The 23,507-nt window shown below is 59.5% G+C and overlaps 7 protein-coding genes across 7 annotated transcripts; 2 read left to right on the top strand and 5 right to left on the bottom strand.

Moving 5' to 3' along the window:
- Positions 1-184: 184 nt before the first annotated feature.
- THITE_2116096 (uncharacterized protein) lies at positions 185-2,497 on the bottom strand. The gene is made up of 4 exons (XM_003653517.1): positions 2,116-2,497; positions 1,981-2,031; positions 831-1,918; positions 185-760 (listed from the first exon to the last, which is right to left on the bottom strand). Exons 1-4 carry the CDS (start codon positions 2,267-2,269, stop codon positions 392-394), a joined length of 1,662 nt encoding a protein of 553 aa, XP_003653565.1. The 5' UTR covers positions 2,270-2,497; the 3' UTR covers positions 185-391.
- Positions 2,498-2,652: 155 nt separating this feature from the next.
- Positions 2,653-4,430, bottom strand: THITE_2116095 (uncharacterized protein). The gene is made up of 3 exons (XM_003653516.1): positions 4,125-4,430; positions 3,341-4,047; positions 2,653-3,278 (listed from the first exon to the last, which is right to left on the bottom strand). Exons 1-3 carry the CDS (start codon positions 4,236-4,238, stop codon positions 3,038-3,040), a joined length of 1,062 nt encoding a protein of 353 aa, XP_003653564.1. The 5' UTR covers positions 4,239-4,430; the 3' UTR covers positions 2,653-3,037.
- A 559-nt stretch (positions 4,431-4,989) lies between these two features.
- On the top strand, positions 4,990-7,134 carry THITE_2116093 (uncharacterized protein). Its single transcript, XM_003653515.1, has one exon. It carries the CDS (start codon positions 5,205-5,207, stop codon positions 6,855-6,857), a length of 1,653 nt encoding a protein of 550 aa, XP_003653563.1. The 5' UTR covers positions 4,990-5,204; the 3' UTR covers positions 6,858-7,134.
- A 379-nt stretch (positions 7,135-7,513) lies between these two features.
- Positions 7,514-15,571, bottom strand: THITE_132446 (uncharacterized protein; the record flags this gene model as incomplete). The annotated part of the gene is made up of 4 exons (XM_003653514.1): positions 7,514-9,025; positions 9,063-11,524; positions 11,636-14,090; positions 15,434-15,571. 4 exons carry the CDS (start codon positions 15,569-15,571, stop codon positions 7,832-7,834), a joined length of 6,249 nt encoding a protein of 2,082 aa, XP_003653562.1. The 3' UTR covers positions 7,514-7,831.
- Positions 15,572-17,496: 1,925 nt separating this feature from the next.
- THITE_2129159 (uncharacterized protein) lies at positions 17,497-17,860 on the top strand (the record flags this gene model as incomplete). Its single annotated transcript, XM_003653513.1, has 2 exons — positions 17,497-17,795; positions 17,827-17,860. The coding sequence occupies 2 exons, from the start codon at positions 17,497-17,499 to the stop codon at positions 17,858-17,860; spliced, it is 333 nt and encodes a 110-aa protein (XP_003653561.1).
- A 13-nt stretch (positions 17,861-17,873) lies between these two features.
- On the bottom strand, positions 17,874-19,760 carry THITE_2116089 (uncharacterized protein). The gene is made up of 2 exons (XM_003653512.1): positions 19,110-19,760; positions 17,874-19,016 (listed from the first exon to the last, which is right to left on the bottom strand). The coding sequence occupies exons 1-2, from the start codon at positions 19,512-19,514 to the stop codon at positions 18,339-18,341; spliced, it is 1,083 nt and encodes a 360-aa protein (XP_003653560.1). The 5' UTR covers positions 19,515-19,760; the 3' UTR covers positions 17,874-18,338.
- Position 19,761: 1 nt separating this feature from the next.
- THITE_2116088 (uncharacterized protein) lies at positions 19,762-22,753 on the bottom strand. The gene is made up of 2 exons (XM_003653511.1): positions 21,389-22,753; positions 19,762-21,320 (listed from the first exon to the last, which is right to left on the bottom strand). The coding sequence occupies exons 1-2, from the start codon at positions 22,638-22,640 to the stop codon at positions 20,296-20,298; spliced, it is 2,277 nt and encodes a 758-aa protein (XP_003653559.1). The 5' UTR covers positions 22,641-22,753; the 3' UTR covers positions 19,762-20,295.
- Positions 22,754-23,507: the final 754 nt, after the last annotated feature.

Below are 23,507 nucleotides of genomic sequence, written 5' to 3'. Positions count from 1 at the left end.
AGTGTGCGTGATGAATGCCCGTTCTGCGTGTACCACGTCTGACGTATTTCGGGTGAAGTTTCTGATTAAGTTGATGCATTGAACGACACGGGCGAATTGTCTATTATACAAATCACATACCATCTACCATGTCTAGGGCGTGCGGCGCGGAATGTTCAACCAAGATTTGCTGAATCAACTCTAGCTCCCACTCAACTCATTATCCGTCCGAAGGGCGAAGGGCTCACTGGGATAGGCATTGTCCAACCCAGCGAAGACACCTATCATGCGAAATTATGCCACTGATCAACTCCGCGGTAGGCCCTGGCAGGTCGGACCGAGAAACGGTACAAACGTCACCAAGCAATCACCTGGCAGGATGTTTGTTTAACGGGCATTTCCAAGAACACTGCTAGGCCAAAAGCCGTTCACTGGTAGTCACGGTGTCCCAGTTCAGTGGGCCCGGTGCCTCGAACGCGCCTCTCTTGGACAGAGTAAGGCCGAGGCCCTGGTGGACTTCGGCCTGGATTGGGCCGAAGGGGATGGCCTCACCGTCGATGCTGATGTAGCCCGTTTCTTGGTTGCGCGGAATGATGCGGAAGGCGGACACCTTGCGGTACGACACGAGCGGACTGTCGAAGAAGTGGCCCGATTCGACGGCCAGCTGTAGCCCGATGGACTTCAAGGGCGATATGTCGCCATCAGTCGTGATAAGGTCCATGAAGCCGTCGTTGGCAAGCGCCGCCGAGAAGAAATTGGCGTCCGGCGCCATGTAGGCCATCTACACAATGATGAGTGAGATAGGATCAAGAGGCGGGAGAGGCTCGCGGCTATTCGCCCAGACTACTTACGTTGCCACAGTAGAAGCTACCGAGCTTCTCATGACGGATGAGCTCCCAGCCCTCGGGCAGCTTATCCATGACCGTTCCATATTTCAAGGGTGGAAGCCCGAGACTGTCATCACTGTCCGGACGATCCGTAGCGTCGGCTGCCGAGGACGAGACACTGGACTGTTTGTCCGCGGGTCCCTGAGGTTGCTCGCCAGTTTTTGAAACTTCCCGCCCGGGCTGTGCCACCCGCTGCCGATAGTGCCTTTTCACCTCCTCCTTGTCGTCAATCTCGACTTTGACGGCAATGTCGCACGGGTATGTCTTCCGCTGCATGACTAATTTGAGGAAGCCAAACGTGAAACGCGTGGCGCCCATCCACCGCAGATTCTCAGTGCCCAGGTCCACCTCCGCAATCAGGCCCAGCGCCTGGCTGAGGAAGCTGATGGTCCGCTGGTCCCCGTGCGTGACGCTGACCAAATCCAGCGGCGTCGGCACACCCTTGACGATAGCCAGCGCCGCCAAGCTCGGCCGGTGGGTGCCATACAAGTTGCAGCTCATGGCGTTGCCAGACCCGCAGGGAATGTGGCACACAGCTATCTTGGACAAGGCGCGGCGGGCGTCCGGACGCTTGGCAAGACCGTTGAACACCTCGTGGGGCAGCCCATCTCCCGAGCAGGGGACGGCGATGTCATAGTTGTCAATGTCCAACTCGCGGGCCAAGTCGACCGCCTGGCCGGAGTAGCTGGTGCGCACGACGGTCAGGGGCATCCGTGCTGCCTCAAAGATCGGCCGAACGTCGTCCTGCCAGATCCTGTCGGCCCCGCCAGGGCCGGCGTGTGGGTTCACGAGAACCCAGGCACGTTTGCAGCGGGCCGACCCGCGGTATGCGCGGTCCAGGAGCTGCTCGACCCACGAGGCCACCTGGTCGCCCGCGCCGGGGGTGGCCTGCTCGATAGGTAGCTCGGGAATAGCGAATTTGGCACTGCGGACTTCTACATGATGCGGCTGCGTCTGGTCTGCATAGTCAATCCGGAGCCACCTCCGGTCGCCGGTGATTTCGGCCCAGAGGACGTTGTAATAAGGAATGCTGCTTGGCGTGCCACGAGACCCTGGGAATAGCTTCAGCAACGGCCCCAACACGCCCAGGTCTCGATGCCTGGGGCGGTCTCACCTGGGAGCGCAATGCAAAGACACGAGCGATCGGGCTTGGTTGCAAGCTGGCCTGCGTTGGTAGCATTCACGGGAGACGCGTTAGCCAGGAAATCCCACGGAAGTCCCTATTGCATCGCTGGCATGGAGGCCCTACCAGACAAGAGCAGAGCATCGGGCCCGAGGGTGAGGGTCACCCCCGGAGACAAAACGAGCACCTGATCGCCTCCAGCGCGAGCTGCTTCAGCATCGCTCACCGGAGTCCGCGGCCGGTCCGGCTTTGCCGGGCCGGCAGGCGCGTCGGGGTTCATTTATCGTCGTCGTGATCGTGCTCTGCCGCTGCAATTCTCATCGGCGGGGTGTTCTTCGCTGCGCGGCCACAACTTGTAGCAGCGCGCAGTATCGTATCCGAGCCACGCACCGAGCGGGCCAGCTTGACTGAGTTGGCATGTGCTAGGCCGGGAGAGCCGGCGTCCGCGAGGGCCGCGGCGCAGGAATCTTAGGTGTGTATACACGGTACTGTGCACTACTGTGTGATTCTAAGTTACTAACGTTAACCCCTGGCAGAAACGGATGCAACGGATGCAGCGGGTACCTTGCCTCGCTTGGTAGGTGGTGGGGCCTTCAGGCAAGGGGCTCAGAACGGAGCTAGCAGGCCCTGTTAAGGCACAGCCCCTGGCCGTTACTCTTGACGGATCCGTCCGCGGGCGGCACCGTGTGAGAAAACGCGCAGCTCCAACCTGAGTGAGCCGAGCGAGGAATGGACCTGCCACTTCGGCAGCCCTCCGTCGTATTTTATCATTGGCCCCCAAACCGGTTTTACGCGCCAACAGACTTAAGGAATAACTAGGAAGTTATGCAGTAAACGGGAGAACAACTTTGCACGTGAAAGGAAAAGCGTGAGGCAATCAACTTAACTTACGGAGCTATTCCCTCCAGAGCCACATTCCGCTAAATGTGTGCACATCACCAGGCTAACTCCTGTCTTGCTGCGGTGTATATTTGGCTATTGTGTGGGAAACTCCGTTGGGCAGACACTTCCCAGGTTCAGCTTCGGCAGCCCATCGCAGCGCTGCCCCCTAGATAATCAGGTCCCAAAGAATCAGAACAGTGCAGAGCCCAGCAGCGGCAAAGAAGGTGTATCGGGCCGGGCTGGCTCTCCCTGCGCTCTTCTTCAGCTCTTTGTTCCCCTTGCCGATGCCCTCGGTGGTCTCGAGCGAATCCGCAACCAACTGGTCAATGTGTGCCGATTGCGTGGCAAGATTACTGACGAGCAGGTTCTGAAGCTCGGCAATTTCAATGAGGGAGTTCTCGGCCGTCCTGCGCGGGGTCAGGTCAACCAAAAGCGATAACCTGGCGATCTTTGACCGACGGAGTCCTACCTGACTTTGTCGAGGGTGCTCTCGAGGTGTCGGAGCATGTCCTGGTTGCCCTTTTCGAACATTTGCTTTTGGTCGTCCGTGAGAGCGTCCATCACGGGTTTTCTTTCCCCCTCCACCGGCACTGGCAAGCCAGTGCCACTGGCGGCTGCGCTCGCTGGCGGTTTCCCAGCGCTGTGGTTTGCAGCGCCGTGCATACCCATTGCCATAGCCGGGCCCCGAGCCTTGGCCAGCACGCTCCTGTTCTTCTCCATTTCCCTGGCCAGGCGCGTCTCCATCATGTGCTGTTGTGTCCGTGCCGTCTCTTGCAGCCGTGTCCTGAGGAACCAGATCACGCTCTCTCGATGAGCTCCAAGCTGTCGAGCGGCAGCTTCGAGGGCGGCCTGCTCACTGCGGGCACCGTCACTGACCGCCCACGATCCTAGCGCGCCGAGTCCGCGAGACCAGCGCTTCCGCATCAGGGCGAGCTCGGTATTCTGCCGCAGCTGCTCGGCTTCCTCAAGCGCGCGAATCCGAGCGTTGAGGTCGCGGAGTGTCATCTTGGCGTTCGCATCAATCTCCTCTCGATCCCGGTCCGTAAGGTAGACATGTTGCGAGGGCGCCGGACGAGACGCAGCAGTGCGCAGGAGTGTTTTTCGCGGAGCGGCTGTTGAGAGGTACGCTTGGCGCAAGTTGCGCAATTCGGAGTGCAGGCGGGCAATGAGCGAGTTCTAGAAAGGCAGCAGGTAGCAGCAACATCAGTTCGCGCCCGTTGACAGATGCATCAACAGTAGGCAGGGAGACGCACTATCCGATATGCTTCCTTCAGGAACTCGTCGGCCGTGTCCGGGCTAAAGGGCTTGGTGGCCGGCGCTTCATGGCCCTTCAAGAGGGCGTTGAACGCCGTCGTCACGTCGGCCATGTCGGCACCATCCTCAGTTCGAGGCGGCTTGAACAGGGCGCGGGAATCGCGAACGTGGCAGGATTTAAAATAAATCACGGCGCCCCGTACACAGCAGTGTGCCTGTCCACAGAGTTGCAGGTTGCGTTACACACTACGTTACCTCTTAGCAACAGTCAGGTACATACGGAAGTACGAAGTAACGACTGCTGTGCGCGTCGTGGCAACGGCTGTGGCTGGTGGGGGCTTGACGCGAGACGATCCTCCGAATCATCGGCAGGACCCACCCTGGTCAACGAACCCATTCATCCACCCGTATTCCGCATTCCGCATTCCGTGCCGGGGCAGCCAGCCGTTTTCGGCGACCCGAGTCCTGGTGGCCGTCGCCGCATTATTCCCGGCTCACGATGGTGGCTCTCTTATTGTATTCCACACTTCGGAAGAAAACTACGACTCGAGAGTGCGAGCGGGGGGCCCTTCTTTCTTGCACATGCACCTTCTCTCTGAAGTCGCGTCAGACTGGGTCCAATGACGCCAGGTGCTATCTTCCCGTTTCGTCGTCGGGTCGGGGGCTGTTCCTCGGCGCGGGCCTTCTCCTGCATCAACGGGGCCGATACCGCAATGCCGCTCGATACCGATGTTCTCAGCGCCAATCGTCCAGTGCGCCGGAAAGCCCTGCCCTGGTTCAGTGGTTTTCATCGGCGGGTCCCGCTTGTTCCCCACGGCCCTCGCGCTTTGCTCGGGAATAAAAGATCTTTCGCAGCTCCGTCTGCGCTCCCCGGCGCTTGATATAGTTAGTATAGATAGGGTAGTCTCGCCGGTCTGGCCTGTCGGCACCACGCCGCCACAATCATGTTTAATCATGTGAGCTGACGACGGGGTCTTCTGTGCTCGTCAATGTTGTTTACGCGCCTTGCTCTATGTCCATCCCCTACTGTCCAACACGCTCTGGTAAGAGGACTCTAGCTGCTTGCATGACCACGCAACATGGAGCCGCAAGAACCGCAAGAACCGCTCTCTCGAGGGAGCCAAGACGCCAGTTCTGACCAGCCGGAAGGCCAGCCTCCCGTCCCGTCTTCCGGTGAGACTGGCTCCTCCAACCTAGCATCCCCGGAGCTCGGACTGCCCGAAGGGGAGGCTGGCCCTGAACCGGAGGCACTCCACCCAGTCTCGAGCGGTCCTGCCTACAGCGTCTTCCCCAAGCCGACTAAGCGGTGGATCATCGCCATGGCGGCATGTGCGAGCTTCGTCTCGCCCATGACCGCCAACATCTACTTCCCGGCCTTGAACCCCATCGCGGCAGATCTCGGCGTCTCGGTCAACCTCATCAACCTGACGTTGACGACGTACATGGTGTTCCAGGCCCTCGCTCCCACCGTTGCTGGTGACTTTGGCGACATGGCTGGGAGGCGGCCGGCCTTCATCGTCTGCTTCACCATCTACGTCTTTGCCAACCTCGGGCTCGCCCTCCAGAATAATTACGCCGCGCTGCTGGTGCTGCGGATGCTCCAGAGCGCTGGGAGCAGCGGGACGCTCTCCATGTGCTATGCTGTTGTCGCCGATGTCGCCGTCAGCGCCGAAAGGGGGAAATACATGGGCTTCGTTGGTGCCGGCATCAACATCGGGCCTACCCTCAGCCCCGTCCTTGGCGGCATCCTGGCCCAATACCTGGGTTGGCGGGCCATCTTTTGGTTCTGTCTGATCTACGCCGCCTCCTGGCTGATACCATACACCTTGACCGTCCCCGAGACCTGCAGAAAGGTGGTGGGAAACGGCTCCATTCCACCCCGGGGATGGAACATGACCGTGATCGACCTCGTTCGCCGACGCCATAAACCCATACAGCGTGCTGACGCGACTGACGGTCCTCCCAAGCGCGCCTTGCGCTTCCCCAACCCCCTGAACGCCCTCAAGGTCGTCTTCGAGAAACAGCTCGCCTTGCTGCTGCTTTACAACACCCTGATCTACCTGGTCTTCATCCTGATCGTGGCCACCCTGTCGACGCAGCTTGCGGCTATCTACCACCTCACCGACCTGCAGATCGGGCTCTGCTATCTGCCGTACGGCCTCGGCTGCTGTCTGGCCGCCATCTCGCAGGGCTACATCCTCGACGCCAACTACCGCAGGACAGCCCGGAAGATCGGCTTCACCATCGACTACAAGCGGGGTGACGACCTGCGGGAGTTCCCCATCGAAAAGGCCCGGATCCTGCCCATCTTCCCCATCCTGTCCACCGGCATCGCGGCCGTCATCTGCTACGGCTGGGTCCTGCACGCCGAGACCAGCCTCGCCGGGCCGCTGGTCCTGCTGTTTGTCGTCGGCCTCTGCATCACCGGCTCCTTCTCGATCCTCAACACCCTGATCGTCGACCTGAACCCCGAAGCTCCGGCCACCGCCGTGGCGGCCAATAACTTGGTGCGCTGCCTCTTCGGTGCTGGCGGCACTGCCTTCATCGAGTCCATGCTCAAGGCGCTGGGGAGGGGTTGGACTTACACGTTCTGGGCCCTTGTTTTGGTGGTCTTTTCGCCCGCCCTGTGGGTGCTAATAGCCAAGGGGCCGAGATGGCGGGAGGAGAGGCGACTCCGTCGGCTTCAGGCGCGGGAGAAGGAGGCTGTGGCGAGCGCTACCGAGGCTACCTGACGGGGGTCCCTCACCAGGCTGGGGCACTGCGGCAGCAAGGGGTTGTTCGGAGTCAGTACGAATATGGCAGTTTCGGCCATACATTGGTTGAGGAGCCATACCCGGGAGAGCATCTCAGGAGTAAAAAGGGGCCGAGGCCTTCTCGGCAGCAGCGTCTTGCAAAGAAACGCAGAAGGGCCGCGGCTGTGCCCTGGAACTGTCATCCGCGAAGCTGGGGTTACTCTGGCCCCTCCAGTAAAGTAGGTGAGGGGACAATCGTGGCCCCGGCCGTGGCTCGTTCACCCCCAGTTGGAAATGGCGGATGAATCGCCCCAAGCTGGGAGCACAGTGGTCCGTTCCAGCTTTGCAGAAACAAGCGGAACTGGACACACAATGACGCGAGGAGATTCTCTACTTCGGACGACGTGATCATCTCTTGCATACAGAGGTGTGACATACGTCGACAGCCCAGCAGATGACTAGACGGAAATAGAACAATCGAGAGATCCAATCCTCTCAAGGAGGTCAAGAGGTGCGAACGGATATTGATGTTGCACAGCCTCGAGATTGCCCCTATCAACGAAATTCGAGGTCAAGATGGGTGTGCCTTCTCGGGGAACCTCGACGGAACCAAAGCAAGAGAGCGAGAAAGAGTAAAATGCGGCAGGCGACACACTGTGCCTGACCGGACGCCGTTGCGGTGCAAGGGGATACCAGGGGACTATAACCGACAGATGCTCCTCCATCCGCTATGTGCAGCCGCATGAGATGAGAGGAGGGAACTTTCAACACTGACAACAAAAATCCGCAACTAACGCGGCTGACCAACATCAAGCCCAACATCATCTATGCTACCATCAGCTCCGTCATCCATCATTGCTCATCAGCCAAGCCAAACAACATCCATGCTATCATCAACCCTGTCATCATCATTGCTCATTAGCCAAGCCCAACATCATCCATGCAACCATCAACTTCGTCATCATCATTGCTCATCAGCCCCTCGTGAGCCTCTTCCACCAGGAGCTCCGCGGGGTAGTATCCATAAACATGCCAGAATTCCGGCGGCTGTCGCGCCGGCCGTCACTCCCGTCGGAAGCGGGGCGCCGATCTTTCTCCCTATCCCTGTCCCTCTCACGATGCTTCTCGCGCTCCCTCTCCCTCTCGCGTTCCCTCTCTTCACGGCGCCGCCTCCGGCGTCTGTCCTCGTCGTATCCCTCCGGCGTCATGCCCATGGCTTCCGCATATTTCGCCTGGCGTCTAGCCCGGCGGGCTTCGCGACGGGCCTCTTCCTCATCGACATCGTCAACGTCCGGGGGTGGGGGTTGCACCGCATCCACGCCATTCTCCTCCGGAGGCGGGGGCGCATCTGAGTGCTCCTTAACCCAAGATGACGTGCCCGAGTGCGGCCACGAACCAGCTGTGTTCTCGCGAGACGTTCGGGGATAGAACTCGCCGTTGGCCATCTCGCTCCTCCTCCGCGAAGATCTCTCCTCGCGTTCCTTCTCCTCCCTTGCTGCGCGCCGGGCTTCTCGGCGACGGCGACGCTCCTCCTCTTCTTCTCGGCCCGCGTCATCGAGGTGATAGCTGCGACGACGCTCATGGTGCTTGGCAGCACGCCGCGCCTCGGCCTCGGCCTCGGCGGCCTCGACCTCGGCGCGCCGCCTTCGTCGCTCGGCTCGTTCTGCTTCTCTCCGCTCAGCAGCGAGCCGTTCGGCCTCTTCGCGTGCGCGTTGTGCCCGTCTCTCAGCGCGACGAGCCTCCTTCTCCTGCTGCCGCCGTGCTTCCTCTTCCTCCTCCTGCTTCCTGCGCCGCTCACGCCGAGCCTCGTCCTTGGCACGGCGGGCCTCCTCGGCGGCCCTCTCTGCAGCGGCACGCTCTGCGGCTTCCTTTTCGGCGCGACGGGCACGACGAGCGGCACGCCGCGCTTCGCGCTCAGCATCTGTCTCGTCCACCCGCCGCCCGGCCTCGTCATCTGTTGTCGCATAGGTGGCCCGACGGCGCGGCTCTGAGCGCGGCTCTCGAGGTTCCGAACGGGAATCTGGCTTTGGAGTGCCGAAGACGCCGCTAAATAGAGACGAAAAGCCTGAAGGTTTCTTGGTGGTCGAGTTGGAACGCTTCGGGGGCGGCCGCGAGGGTGTCGCATCGGCAACATCGACCATAACAACATCATCTTCGCGAGGATATTGCTGGAACAAGAGTGCGAATTAGCTTCTGGTCACACACCCACCAATGATCCGAGCCCCGAAAGAGGGAAGAACTTACCCTTGACCTTCGACGCTCCATTTTACCAGGGCCGGGCGCGGTGTCGGCCGCACCAACCATTACAATGTCGTCGTCGTCATCATCGGCTGCAGCGGGATTAGAGAGCGGCTTTCCATCAGGGGCGGCATCGTCCTCACCTTTCTTGCTTCGCCTGCTGGCGGACCTTGACAGACCAAGACCAGCACCAACACCAAGAACCTTTGCTGCCTTCGCTGCCATCTCCTCGGGAGGGGGGCTCATGAGGCCGCCGTTTATGTCAACTGAGTGCCTGCGCGAGCTTGACTTTCCGCCGGTGCTTATGCGCTTCTCACGGGTGGACACCGAACGGGAAAGAGGCGGCGTACTTGTGAAGACGCTGGCAAATCGTGCTGGCGAATCTTTTGCTTTAGATCTTTCGACATTTTCGGAGCCGGAACCCCTTGGCGAGGTGTTCTCAGGCTTCACTTCCTTCTCCGCCGCGGAGGATTTCTTCCTGGAACTCGCCTCTTTCTCCGGTTTAGACTTGGATGAAGGCTTCTTGGCATCTTTGGTTGGAGTGGTCGTAGTCCAGGTGCCCCAAGATGGACCCTCACGGTTGATTTTGGGTCTCTCTTTTTTCGACGAACGGACGGCGGCCGGGGTCATCATCGCCGGCGGCGGATCTGGCACGGCCGGGGGCGGGCTCGGCACAGGAGGGGGAGGCGGAGGGATATCGACAACGTCGGGAGATGCCCGCGCTTTTTTCGGTGTCTTGCTGCTCTTCTTCGGGGGCGACATATCGACGGCCTCGGCTATCTCATCATGGCCGGCGGAATCGCTGTTTTGATGTTCCTCCTCGCTCAGGGGAAAGCTGCCGGGCAAGCCGACGTTGGGCGGCGGAGGTGGCGGGATGGATGCGAAGGCGTCGATGTCGGCAACCGCTTCCTTATTTTTGCTCTTACTCTTCTTGGAGCTGCCCTTCTTTTTCTCTTCGCTCGGTGGCGTGACGGGCGCCGCGACGGGGGCGGGCGGCGGTGGCGGGGGCGGGGGCGGAGCCAGCGGCTCGATTGGCGCGTCGTCGTCGTCGTCGCCTTGGTCGTCAATCGCCTGGAAGGCGCGCAAGCGGTCCGCGATCTTGCCGCCGATGGCCTTCTTGGACTTCATGGACTTGGCTTTTTGGGCAGTCGGTGAGGGGTCCTGCCACACCGAGGTGGCCACCGCGCCAATTGCGCCGACGGTAGCAGCTTCCAGAATAGGAGATGACTCAGCAGGCGCAATTTCCGGGGCTGCTGCCTGGGGAGGGCCGTCCGGCTCTGGAAGCCAGGAGCTCAGCTTGTGCTTCTGGGAGCTGGACTTCTTGGCGGCCCCCCAGAAGCTGAAGGGATCGTCAGCCGGACGTCCCTCCTTCGAAGTTGACGTCGGCTGCTTCTCCTCCGCCTTGTCCTTGGAGTCGTCAGCCAACAACTCCTCGATCTCCTCGGCCGTGAGGTTGACATCCTTGAATTCGTCATCCTCACCCCCGGCTTCCTTCTCCTTTTCCTCTTCCCCTTTCTTCTCCTTCTCCTTCTCCTTCTCCTTTTCCTTTTCCTTCTCCTTCTCCTTCTTCTCCTTCTTCTCCTTCTCCTTTTCCTTCTTCTTCTCCTTTTCCTTCTCCTTCTCCTTCTCCTTCTCTTCCTTCTCCTTCTCCTTTTCCTTCTCCTTGCTCTTGGTCTTGGTCTTCTTAGACTTTTTTGCCGATGCTGCTGCCTCTTCCTCTGCCTTTGCCTCTGCCTTCGCCGCCGCCGCCGCCGCCTCGGCAGCTTCTGCCTCCTGCCGTTCCCGTTCGGCAGCTTCTGCCTCCTGCCGTTCCCGTTCGGCAGCTTCTGCCTCCTGCCGTTCCCGTTCCGCAGCTTCCGCCTCCTGCCGTTCCCGCTCAGCAGCTTCTGCCTCCTGTCGTTCCCGTTCGGCAGCTTCCGCCTCCTGACGCTCCCGTTCGGCCGCTTCCTCGGCCTCACGGAGGGCCTTCTCCTCCGCCTCTCTGGCGGCTAACTCCTCTTCCTCCCTCCGTTGCCGCTCCCGCTCAGCGTCCTCGGCTTCCCGTGCAGCCTTCTCTTCCGCTCGCCTCTTGATGCTTGCCGAGAGCCGGTCGAACTTCTCTTGATCAGCCTTGGTCAGCTTCTTCTTTTTGGCCTTCTTGGCCTTCAGTGCTTCCAGTTCCTTCTCCTCTCTGGCCGCCTCGGCATCTTCTGCGTCTCTGGCCGCTTGTTCTTCGGCCTCTCTCTTCTGCTGCTCCTCCGCTTCTTGCCGCTGTCGTTCCTCTTCGTCCAGCTTGGCCTGCTCCTCGGCCTCCTGAGCTTTGCGGTCCTCCTCTTCTTGCTCGGCCTTTTTCTTCTCCTTCTCAAGCTTTTCAAGCTCCTTCTTGCTCAGCTTTGACTCCTTGTCCTTGGACTTCTTAGACTTCTTGTCGTCCTCCCCTGTCGTAGCTTCTGCGAATGCTTCAGTACCAGACAAAACAACATCGAGGGAGGATGAAGGCGGGAGATATGATGTCGGGGCAGCCGGGGTCTCGGCCTCCAGCGCATCCAAGAACTACTTACCTTTCTTCTTAGAGCTGGTATCCCAGCCCCAGTCCGCTTCAAGTCCATCTTCCTTGACCTCTTCGACTGAATCTGGCTGCCGGGACTCAAGACCCGTCTCGCCGGCGATTTCCACCGGGTCATTCTTGCCGCTGTCTTTGCCCTTTTTCTTCTTCTTAGAAGACGTAAGGCCCCAACCATCATCTGCCGCAGGCTCCTCAATGGTATCTGGCTTCAGCGACTTGGTTTCTTCACCGCCTTGTGATGGGTTGTTCCCGGTGCTCCAGGAGTTGAAGAAGTCGCTGTTGTTGTCCAAATCAGCTGGTTTGTCGAGCTCAATGAGGTCCTTGTCATCCTCTCCCACGGAAGCCGGATCTGCTTGAGGGACCTCAGCCGTAGCCGCCTTTTTGTTGCCTTTGTCCTTCTTGGAGGTGGCGCCGAAAGAGCCCCAAAAGTCGTCCTCCTGTTTCGGCTCGGGATCCGCATCCTTGCCTTTGAGTTTTTTCTTCTTCTTGTCCTTTTTTGAGACAGGCAAGCCCCAAGTGTCCTCCTCCCCCTTGGCTTCGGCATCAGCCTCAGGCTCAACCTCCTTTTCCGGCAGCGTCACTGGTTCGGGCGCTGGCTCGGACTCAGCCGCAGGTTCCGGCTCGCTCTTCTTGGCCTTCTTCTTCTTCTCCTTCTTCGTGCTGAACCCCCAGACATCATTATCCTTCTTCGTTTCCGGCTCAGGGTCGGGTCCCGGCGCGGGCGAGGATGGACGCTCGGGCTCGGGCTCAGGCTCAGGCTCAGGGTCCTTCGCAGGCTCTGCGTCGGCTTTCTTCTTCTTCTTGTCCTTTTTTGAGGTACTGACGCCCCAGAAGTCCTCGTGCTTTGTCTCAGGCTCAGGCTCGGGTTCAGGAGTAGGTTCCGGCTCCGGGTCTTTGCTTTTGCCCTTCTTCTTCTTCTCTTTCTTCGATGTCGTCATTTCCCAGATATCGTCGTTCTTCCGCTCGGGCTTCTGAACAGACACGGCTTCCGGCTGTGGCTCCGGCTCCTCCTCCGGCTCCGGCTCCTTGGGTGGCAAAGGCTCCGAGACCTCCAGCTTATCCTTTTTCTTGGTCTTTTTGGAAGTGCTGACGCCCCAAACGTGCTCGTCGATTTTCTTTTCCGGCTCCGGCTCCGGGTCCGGGTCCGGTTCAGCGACAGGCTCAGGTTCTGGTTTTGGCTCCGGCTCCTTGGGAGGCTCGTCAGCGACTTCTTTCTTACCTTTCTTCTTGCTCTTTTTGGTGGTGGCAGCACCCCAGCCCCAGAGATCATCCGCTCCGTGATTACTCGCTGGCTCTGGGGAAGCTGAAGGCTCAGGATCAGGCACGATTTTCGCAGGGTTTTCTTCAGCTTTCGGCTCTTTGTCAGCGGTCTTTTTGTTCTTTTTGGCACCCCAGAAGCTCCAAGCGTCCTTTGCAGACTTAGAATCCGGCTCACGTGGGTTCGAAGGCTCCTCAGCCTTTGAGTCCTCAGGGGCGACCGTGTCTCCCTTCTTGCTTTTCGCCGGCACTGCAGAGAACCCCGAGTCCACATCATCATTGTTCTTGCCTTCCTTCGACTCGTCCTCGGCCGGCTTTGTGTCTTGGTTGTCTTTGTCTCCGTCTACGTCGTCGAGAGCGCCGAAGGAAAATGGACTCTTGGTCTTTTTGGGTTTGCCGCGGTTGATGCTCCAAGGGTTGTCCTCAATTGCGCTTTTGGCCTTGTCGTCTGTAGAGGTCTTGCTGCTCCCAAATCCCCAACTGAGGCTGCCCGTCGCCCAACTCGCCCCCCAACCGCCAAACGGGGATGATTTTTTCGGCGGGTCTGTGGAGCCAAATTTGAGGTCGAGAGATGGCGTTTCGTCCAACTTGATCTCCTGGAAAGCGTCAAAGGTCCCCGATCCAGACTCTACCGCAGGCAGCCCAAAGTCTGTCGTTGTCTTCTGCTCTGGCGCAGCAGGAGGGTCTGCAGCAGCGCCAGCCTTGGCTTTCTTCTTCTTCTTCCCGGTGCTGACAGACGTGAAACCCAAGTCGCCCGCGGGCTCTGCCTCGGCAGGTTCCTTCTTCTCTTCCTTCTCCTCCTCCTTCTCCTCCTTTTTGTCTTCCTTCACCTCTTCTTTCGTCTCATCTTCCTTCTTATCGTCACCTCCGTCGCCTCCGTCACCAGCACCGGATCCGCCAGCATCCCCGCCTGGGGCGTCACCAGCACCGCCGCCGCCATTGTTTGCATCCTCCCCGCCATCCTTCTTCGAGCCATCGCCGGCGTCGTTGCTGTTGCTGTTGTTATTGTTGTTGGTGGATGTCGGCGCCGCAGCTTTCTGTTTCTTTTTCTTTGCCGCCTGTCGGAACCCTTCCTCGCATGTCCAGTCGATCCGGAAGCATGCGGTGGGGTCAGCAAAGAGGTCTCTGTTTGGGCGCCGATCGCCGGAGCCGGAACCGGTATGCGACGCATTGATTCCGTCGGCAGTGGGAAGCTCTTTTGAAGCAGTGTAGTGCCTACGTGCGCAGGCGCCGCTGTCGGTTGGGTCGTCGAGATCCCCTGACAGCAAGTCTGAGTCTTCGTCGTATGAGTGAAGGTGAGCGTGTTTCAGGGAGATGCTTGGCAGGATAAGAGGGTTGTGCAATAGGGACTGGTGTTCCTGCAACGGTTCCTGTTAGCGAAAGAGAACAGAGAACCGTCCGAACGTTGCGGTAGTTATTCTCCTCGCCTGCCCTAGTCCATAGCTCGCACTGGACACCGGACATAACTCTCGGCACTTGAAAATGAGGACTGGAGTTGGCGCCCTCAAGGAAATGGACGCCCATGATTCATTTCCGGCATATGAGATGTCGTAAGGGAACTTGGCCTGGACACGGGAGCTCCAATTTCCTTACCTTCAGGCTGGCACACAGCTCGACCCAGGTGTGTGCGATGAGGCTAAGTCTCGATTCCAAGACGCGCTTGCGCGCGAACTGTGCGGACCGCACATCCAACCCAAACCCCCTCGTGGGATGGACAGATGGACGACCATATGGGAGACGTCCCTGCCAGCTTTCGGCGATGTTTAGAACCTCGGCGGCCGCCATAATGCGAATCGAAAGAATTGACGATATGCCAACTGGCGATTGTCATGGACATGTGGTGCGGCGGTGTCTCGCGGACAAGGACCAGCGAAAGCGGATCGAAAAGGCCGATTGTGTGTGCCAGAGACCTCCGCAGGCGAGGCTCGAGGCAGAGCGTCCCCAAGAACCGCACACAGTCTGCCGAAGGGGTTTCTTCCGTGCAAACAGAGTGAATTCCAGACCGATGTTTGAGCTGTTAAAGATTTTACAACATCCCGACCGCTTCACAGGCTGCGCCCCTTTTCTGGCAACGCTGTCTCACCGAGCTGCAAAAAAAGATTCGTTGCCCACAGCAGATGGCTTGCGTGACCGGGACCAATGGTGGACTGCGATCTGGTTGACAGGCGCCGAGAGGATGGGGATTGGTGTGTGGCCCAAGGCTGGGTCGTGTCGTGCCACCACACCGCCGATGTGTCCTCGTCGAATCGGCTGATGCCTCGAGCAGTGGGAACAGGTGAAGCGGAAAAAAAATAAGAAGCTTCTCCGTCGCTGATAGGGGGTTTCGGATCGCCAAACGGAGAGGCGGAGGTCACCGAATGAGATATTCATGCACGACAGAGAGCGTCGTTGACTCTGCCCTGTCGAACAACCCCTCACCCTGGCCCCTGCAAGCACAAGCGGACGGCAGCGGCACGGCAGCAATGCAGGGATGCCGCTGATCAGTACAACGGTCGGGGCGTGATGCGTCCGAATGGGAAACTCGGTCGATAGTTACCTGTCCGCTACCCGCAGTTCTGAGTGCTCGGGATGCGAAGAGATGTCTTGTGACAGACGATGGGCGATGTCCGACCAGGCCTTTCTTGCACGGCCTTCTCTCCTCATCCCTGCTGCCATCCCACTCGAGGCGTGTCATGTGGGGCAATCACCGCTCGTCCTTGTCACCCGCTCTCCCAGCGGGCGGTGCGAAGATTTTGTGGATGGCTGGATCCAGGGTCCGCCATTGGTTGCCGGGCACAAGGAATGAGCCCGCTCCAAGTCCCGTTTGGGGTGAACGGTTCCATTGCCGAGTGCTGAGAGCCTTGCTCCACCGTCGAGTGTGTGACTGCACGATGCTGCTTGGTGCTGTGGGACACCGCACGCGAAGACGTGCGACATGTCACAAGGCTGCTTTCGTGCTCCCGCACACAGCCGGGAATAAGTGGTAGTGAACGAGCCTCGGTCGCTTGAACACAGCCCGTAAACTAGACCACATATGGGGAAGGGGAACTGCTGTCCTGTGAATGTCGCGGCCTTGCGCGACACCTCCCTGCCATTTCGTGTGCTGTACACTACAGACAATGCCAGGGAATGTTGACTTCGAAGCCTGCAGCGCGATCTTGTGCTGCAGAACACGCGACTACCTCCTGCGGAGACGCCTCGGCGAATCGCCGTCGCGTACCAAAGGTAGCGGGAACCGCGACGTTGCACACTGGGCAGCCATGCGCCTGTCGCGAAGACGTAGCGCCAATTTGCGGGGAGCCTGCAGCGGAAGGCAGGGGCAGCTGAGCCCCGAACAGAAAAGCGATGGAACTGTTGTGTCATTGCGAATGTTTCCTCTCTTATTGTCAAAGTGCGTGACCGTGGGAGCCTTACACAGTACGGAATACATAACACTTCTCAATGAGACTGCCGGAGTTGGGTTTGCTGGACGTTCCATTCCACGCTCTCCCGAGTTTCAGCTTCCAACAGCTCTGACGTCGTAGCTCATGGAGAACAGCGGGGCCGCTGAGGTCGTGAGTGAAATGGAAGGTGCTTCCGTGCCGCAAGGACCCTTGGCCCCACTAAACGTGCACTCAGATGGGGCGGACGGCGCCCAAAAACGGGGCTGGAAAGAGCCTTCCGGCTTCCATGCTTCCTCACCGCCAGAACGTTTCTCGAGAGTCACAACACACACGACTGGCGAACAACATCGGCCTCCAGAGCGAGTGGACCTCAGCTGCGCGAGATTTTTCATCTGGAGGCATCGCTCGCTGCGCAGCAAAAGCGCTGTAACCGGACGTGGGGGGAATGGGGGGTTTAGTTACCCGGAAGCTGACAGGTAAGCTTCGACCAGAATGCTGTCGAGCCTGCTTTTCCGCCATTCCTCTTCGAGTCAATGGGTTCCTTTGCTCCTCTTCTAACCTTACCGTAGGTCCATGTATTTCGTAGTTTCGGCTGCTGACTGCTGGTACATACTAACTCGACAAGGCAGGATGCGATCCTTCTTCTGGGATGCCGCAGTGTCAGTCTTCTTGGTGGAGTGTTGGGGCTAAAAAAGTACTCAGCTGTTAGTGGGGGCCAAGCATTGCCTCGTTTTAGCATCTCAAGAGTGTTAAGTGTTTCAAAAACAACAGCCTGTGGTGTCTGTCAGCTCCTCGGCCGCCCACCCGACATTGCGCAGCAGTCTGCTGTGTCGTATCACCATTCACACAGACGGGTCGAGCTCGCCTGAAACACTTTCGCGTCGCCTTCGTAAACGCCGGTTTGTGCCTTCGCCACTTACCTAGGTACTTCATAACCCCCATCGCGAATCCCACGTACAACGAAAAGAAATAAATAACATGCTGTGTACTCACACGCGGCCAGGAGATGGTGATGTCGAGACCCGGTGGCTTCTCTGACCTGCGTTGTTGATTGATATCTCCGGCGCCACATTGTCTTCAAAGCCCGGGCTGTTCTGCTGGTCGAATCAACGCCGCTCGGACGTCTTGGCAAGACAAAGCCACGAGGACACAAAGTGGCGTCTCGGCCCTCTCTATCGCATTCGTCCATCGAGAATCCGAGCCGACTGGTATCGCCGTGGTTGCCCGATTCGTCACCATGTCTCCGCCGGAGCCCTTTACTGTGATCACGAAGGTGCCAATCCCCGACTCCCTACCGCCCGCCAGGGTCATCGCCGCCCTGCAGACATACGAGGCACTCATCACCCCGAATCCCTACCTGCTGCGGTATGAACGACGCCCCGTCAAAGTGGAGGAAGTGGTCAATGACCCCTTCTTCCTCGAAGACGGCAAAAAACTGCAGGCCTTCGTTGTCTCTGAGCGCGTGCCCATCATCCCAGGCGTCGGTTCATGGGCTACCAAAGACATAGCCATCCCTTGCGTGTTCCAGAGCTTTGAGTATGGTGTCCGATGCTGCGCTCAGGCTCAGGGGGGCGTTACGGTGCGGAGCAGCTATGAGGTGAGGCGGCAAGGGGAGGTCAGGGACGGCACCGAGTCGCAAGACGTGGTCTACGGGGGCGATCACTACGAGCTGGTCGATATCTCGACCATTGAATGCGGCGCCTTGGTGAAGCCGTTCGTCAAGATGCGTTTCTCCGCCGGTCACCAGGCACTTCTCCGGCAGGTCATCGCAGACCTGCTGCAATCGGGCACCTCGCGTGTGGCAGCATCTCGCCTCTCACGCACACAGAACGATAACCACCGTTGATCCAAACACGGTGGCTCTGGGACTTTGCGCCTGTCTTGTACATGAACTTTTTTTTTTTCTTTTTTACTCCTTCTTCCGAGATACCCATCAATCACGGACATATCAATGGTCCAACACCGGATCCTAAGAAACTGAGTGCATCATGCTACCTGGGAGAGCATCTTTGCGGCAAATTGTCTCATCATAAGCGTTTCCCGCCACACACCGAACCCGTCAACTCAACAACCGACCGCTCAGAGCGTGTACACCAGCTTCGTGCCGCTCACCTTTCCCTCTTTCAGCTCCTTCAACCCAACCAGGATCCCCTCAAACCCCTTCCCGCCGCGATTCACATCCGCCCGCGCAGGCTTGACCTTCCCGCTCGCCAAGAGCTCCCTCGCGAGCTCCCAGAACGCCTTGGCGAACTCCAGATCCTCCGGCACAGCCGGGAACACGCGCCACATATCAAAGGCCTCGCCAAGCGCGGTGTACGCCAGCGTGACCCCGTTGTCCACCTTCGGATTCGCCTGCGCGACGACGGCGTCCGGCACGACGAGCAGCGCCCGGTAGTGGCCCTCGCGCGTCTTGCTCAGCGCCGAAACGCTGATGCGGGCCGAGTCGGCGGTGCCGATACAGTCCCACGCCAGCGTCAGCGCGTCCGGGTCCTTGCTCCACGCCCGGATGTCGTCCACGACGGTTGGCGAGCGGTAGTCGAAGACCCCGTCGGCGCCCAGGGACTTGAGGTAGTCGAAGTTGGACGGCGAGGCCGTCGTGGCGACGCGGTAGCCCGACAGCTTGGCGAACTGGATGCCCAGCAGGCCCGTGGCGGTGCTGCCGCCGTAGATCAAGATCTCGCGCGGCTCGCTGCCCGCCGAGGTAGCGGCGCTGCTACCGGGCAGAGGCAGCTTCAGGGCTTGGTAAAGACCTTGGCCCTTCACGTGGGAAGGGGGAGGGGGGGAATGCGGTCAGTCCAAACCCGCTTTTACAACTGTATGTAGAGGGGTCTCAAAAAATAGAGTACATACTACGGTGGCGACGCCGACGCCGAGCGTTGCCGCCTCCACGTCACTCAGATTCTCGGGCACCTTGATCTGCACGTCGCCTTTGGCGATAATGTACTCGGCGAACGCGCCGCCCTCAGGCCGGACCTTGTTGGACCCGTGCACGAAGCCGGCGATGCGGTCGCCCTTGGCGAACTGCTTGGTCACCTTCGGGCCGACCTGCTCGACGACACCGACGTAGTCGCACCCCACAACGCCCCCGATGATTGCCCCGCCGTCGATGTGCTTCCAGTCGGTCGGGTTGATTGCCACGGCCGTGGTGCGCACGAGGATGTAGTCATCAGGGAGACGCGGCAGCGGCACGGTCTTGATCTCGGCCGCACCGGGCTTGGCGATGACGACAGCTCGGATCTCGGAGGGGGGAGCCATGATGAGGGGGCGGGGTTTCGTGGATTGGGGCGACTTGAGGAGAGGGTTACCAAGGTTGATTGAGACTGCAGCTCGTGTACAACGGCGAATGCTACGCGAGTTCGAAGTGTGATGAAGATCTAGGCATCTACCGTATCGTATTTATGTAGGTCTCTCTGGTGGTTAGAAATCGTCATCGAGTGCAGGTCCCGGCTCAGCACGGCATCTCGAAGATAACGTTCTTCCGAGGTTGGCTAGCGCAATGTACACTAACTGGGACACATTCGGCAGAGAAACCCGTGGGGCACCAGTGAATTACTAATGGCAGCACTGCTACACTGCTATGGTAATCATCATCATCAGTGAAAGGCTCAGCCCGCAATGTAAGATGGGAAGAGCAAGCAGGGCCGCGCGTCTATATAAAGCAGTGGTTACCCAGTCTACATAAAAGATCATCCAAACAGCAATACCGGGCCGCCTGTGTGCCGCCTCCGAAGTGACCTCCCATCTAACGTCGAAGGAAAACACGGATCCCGACCGATCATGAATGTCATCAGTACCCGACCGTCCCAAGAAGCAACCATAACAGCCGCTGACAGGACACAAGCAGAGCCCAAAGAAGAAGTAGGTATAGACGAAGGGGAAGAAAATATGACGCTTAGGATACCGTCCGTTTAGAAAACGGGTAAAAAATCCGCTCATAACGAGGAAATAACTTGGAGAACCCGGTTGCCACAAGTTCCGAGCCCAGGAACGGAGGGGAACAAAAAAGCCGGAGGAGAGGGCAGGTGAAAGAAGGGAATCAGCGCCCGCCATAGTCGCTGGCGTAGCCCATCTCGCCGAAATTTTCCTGCATCCCGCCCGGCCCAAATCCGGTGCCGGGCCCGCTGACATAGCCGCCTTCGTCGGCGTCGTCGTAGTCACTAGCGTCGAAACTACTCCTGCCGCTTAGGTCGTCTTCGATGCCGCTTCCGCCCATGTCAGCCGCCGACCAATTCATCTGCGCAAGGGCAGGATACTGCGCCAGCAGCGCCTGCGGCAGCGTATAATTGCCGCTGGCATCCACCGGATACCCGGTGTTCGGGTCCACGCCCGGTGCCATCATCATGCCCGGAGGCTGCATGACCATGCCTTGAGCCATGGCTTGCTGGGCCTGCTGCCTCCGGTCCTCATCCCACTGCCTCATCCGGTCTGCTATTTCCTCGTCGAGCAGCGGTTTGATGCAGATGCGGCCCGCCTCGGACCGGAAGTGACGGCCAAGCGCATCCGCGCGGGCGAACCGCCGGCCGCAGCCCCACTGTCCGCCGTTCTTCAAGTCTCCCTTGCAAACGAACTTCTTTTCGCCCGAATGGAGGCTCTCGTGCCGTTTGCGGTCATGTTGGCGAGCAAACGCCTTGCCGCACACGGTGCAGACAAACGGTCTCTCGTCGGTATGGGTCCGGAGATGCGATCGCAAGTTGTATGCTCGCGTGAAGCGCTTCGGACACAAGGTACACTGAAAGGTCGCCGGGTGTTTTTGCACGCGCTTCGCGCCACCACTTCCGCCCTCGCCCGCAGCGCCGCCCCCGTTGTAATCGGGATCAGCGAGGCGAAGGGCCATAACGTTGTTGGGAACCGCTGACGTGGACTGGCGTCTCCTGGCCGCCGAGGCAGTGCTGCTTGCGCGGTCAAGAGGTGAGAGAGAGCGGGACGAATCTGACCGAGCGCTGGCGGCAGAGTCTGGCGAGAGTCCCCCGGAGGCAGAAGCGCTGCGGTGGACGTTGAGGAGCACGCCGCTGCTGTTGTAAGGATCGGTCACAGCACGGGGTCGTGATATCCTAGGGCGGCCTGGCGGCGACGGCGTCAGTCTCTCACGCGTGAAGCCTTCAATCAACCGACATGAGTAGCTTGCATACCTCGTTCTGGTGGGCTCAACGAATCCACATCGAGACTCTTTGGTTGCTCGAAGCCACTCTTGGTGGAAGTCGGCGCAAAGTCAATGTTGATGGAGGGCGGGGCCGGCATCGCTGTTCCCTGAGGCTGGTCGGGGGTTTCCTGGGGAAGCTGGGGGAACGCCTCCTGGGGGCCCTGTAGGTATGACGACGTGCCGAAGTTATTATTCTGGGTCGCGAGCAAGAAGTTGCCCTGCTGGCCCATTTCGGGCGGCTGCTGCGGTAGGAGACGGGGCGAGATGGCCGGGCTGTGGGATGGACTCCGCGCTCCATGGCTGGGACTACGCGCGGCGGTATCCGAGATGCTGAAGCTCCCGATTCCGTGCAGCTCTTGGAAGAGCGCGGCGTCATGCGGCCGCTGCATGGGAGAGTGGCTCGGATCGAGGTGGTCGAAGTTGTCTGAGCTGACAAGGTTGGGCGAAGGAGCAGCCGAGGAGACGTCTGAGTACTCCGAGGCGGTGCGTCTGTGTCCTTGAAACTGAGGTCCGGCGTGGGTCCAGTCTATCTGGCCCGGCAAGAGGGCCGCCTCCGGACCGAGGGATACATTCCTCGAGTGCCGTCCCGGTGGGGGGGAGAACTGGTGCTGATTAAAGCGTGGGGAGTGGTTCGCGGAGCCGGGTTGATGCGCGTCCGGGTTGAGAAGGTGAGGAGGGGTCGGGTTGTGGTTTGCTTGCGCCATCATGGTTGATTCGACGGCGGAGAGTTGCGGCTGGCTCTCGCCAGCAAACAACGGGGTGTTGAACTGCGGTTCGCCTGACGAGGGCGGGAAGATGGTGAAGTCGGCGTCGCCGAAGGACGGGGCAGGCAGACCTGCTTGTTGCTGTTGTTGCGACTGTGGCGGGAAACTGGCCGGGGTTTGGGCGCCGAAGGGGGAGGGGTGCGCCTCGACACCGTCGGCAAAATCTTGGGTCAACTCGAAGGCAGGGACGGTGGAGGGGTCTGCAGCGCCGGGCTGGGAGAACGGCTGTGGCGCAGATTGCTGGTTGCTAAGGAAGCCGACGGCGTTCGCCTCGTAAGGCGCAAAGTCGGGCTGCGTCACGGGGAACTGCTGGACGGAAGGGTCGACAAGGCCGACACCGAGACCGACGGATGAGCTCCCAGCTCCATTCGGATTAGGGAAGCGAGCGGGTGAAGGCGAGTGCGCATTCCTTATACCTCCGCCGGAAGACGTGGCCGACGGCGAGCGCCCGCGCACCTGCGCATGCTGTTGGTCCATGGATCGCCCGGAGCCGGTTCGCTTGATCGGGCAGGCGAGGGGATACGTGGTGTTGCCGTCTTTAGCAGCGAGACGAGGCAGACTCGCACCTTTGGGGCAGTGCTGCGAGGCTGTGCTCGCGACTCGCCTCGGATCCGGGCCGGCTGCGTGTCGTGTGCTGCGATGTGCTTTGCCGGCAGCTCTTCCCCACTAAAATGCGAAAAAAAAAAAAGGCTGACGAGGAAATGTTATAGCTTTTGCCCGAGCCCTTCCGCGAGTAAACGGTGAAGTGGTGGTGTAGGTGAGATCTTGCAATGATTTGGGAACCGCCCTTGTCTTGCCCTCCCGCAAAGGGCTGGATGGGGAACGGCTTGGGCAAGGGATGGGCGGGAGAGCGGGGCGGGCAGCAATGGGCAGGAGCAGAGGGGTCCTGCTCGTTTGAGTGAGTGGTTCTTTCAGTGGTCCAAGCACGTGGAAAGCGGCTGGGTAGCGAATCACGTTCGATCCCCGCTGCCTCCACAGGCGGTAAGTTAAACCTTAAAGGCATAATGTACAGTATTCCGGTAAGTTACCGCCTACGTTCTCTCATCACACCTCCAAGTCGGTTTGCGAGGAGTCTTTGTGCTTCCAAGCTTACAGCAGGTACTAGAGAAGGAAAGGTTCGCCCTTGTCTACCAGCTTGGCTTTCTCCTGCTAAACCTCAGGTAAGGTACCGGGCTGCGCGCGGCCAACTGTGCACCTAGTCTACCACAGTAGTCCGTGCACACATTATGTGCTGCATTGCCAGCATTCCAGCCGTCTAACTGCCTTCCTAGGTAATTTTTGACAAGCGCCCGGCTTGTGCTGTCCAGGCAAAGTCGACCTGCAAAGGTGGGCCGGACTGCTGCA

Source organism: Thermothielavioides terrestris, chromosome 2, assembly GCF_000226115.1.
Source record: "Thermothielavioides terrestris NRRL 8126 chromosome 2, complete sequence".
NCBI lineage: Eukaryota > Fungi > Ascomycota > Sordariomycetes > Sordariales > Chaetomiaceae > Thermothielavioides > Thermothielavioides terrestris.
The sequence above is the reverse complement of the archived record's forward strand: the minus strand, read 5'-3'. Positions and strand labels throughout refer to the sequence as shown.

Excerpts from the sequence above, each read along its gene's own strand:
- THITE_2116096 (XM_003653517.1), bottom strand. The coding sequence starts at position 2,269 with ATGAACCCCGACGCGCCTGCCGGCCCGGCAAAGCCGGACCGGCCGCGG. Across the intron at positions 2,032-2,115 it reads CGATGCTCTGCTCTTGTCTG|GCCAGCTTGCAACCAAGCCC; the intron begins GTAGGGCCTCCA and ends CTACCAACGCAG. Across the intron at positions 1,919-1,980 it reads TCTTTGCATTGCGCTCCCAG|GGTCTCGTGGCACGCCAAGC; the intron begins GTGAGACCGCCC and ends AGCTATTCCCAG.
- THITE_2116093 (XM_003653515.1), top strand. The coding sequence starts at position 5,205 with ATGGAGCCGCAAGAACCGCAAGAACCGCTCTCTCGAGGGAGCCAAGAC.
- THITE_2116089 (XM_003653512.1), bottom strand. The coding sequence starts at position 19,514 with ATGGCTCCCCCCTCCGAGATCCGAGCTGTCGTCATCGCCAAGCCCGGT. Across the intron at positions 19,017-19,109 it reads GCGTCGGCGTCGCCACCGTA|GGCCAAGGTCTTTACCAAGC; the intron begins GTATGTACTCTA and ends TCCCACGTGAAG.
- THITE_2116095 (XM_003653516.1), bottom strand. The coding sequence starts at position 4,238 with ATGGCCGACGTGACGACGGCGTTCAACGCCCTCTTGAAGGGCCATGAA. Across the intron at positions 4,048-4,124 it reads TGAAGGAAGCATATCGGATA|AACTCGCTCATTGCCCGCCT; the intron begins GTGCGTCTCCCT and ends CTGCCTTTCTAG. Across the intron at positions 3,279-3,340 it reads AGCACCCTCGACAAAGTCAG|GACGGCCGAGAACTCCCTCA; the intron begins GTAGGACTCCGT and ends GACCCCGCGCAG.
- THITE_2116088 (XM_003653511.1), bottom strand. The coding sequence starts at position 22,640 with ATGGACCAACAGCATGCGCAGGTGCGCGGGCGCTCGCCGTCGGCCACG. Across the intron at positions 21,321-21,388 it reads GTTGAGCCCACCAGAACGAG|GCCGCCCTAGGATATCACGA; the intron begins GTATGCAAGCTA and ends CGTCGCCGCCAG.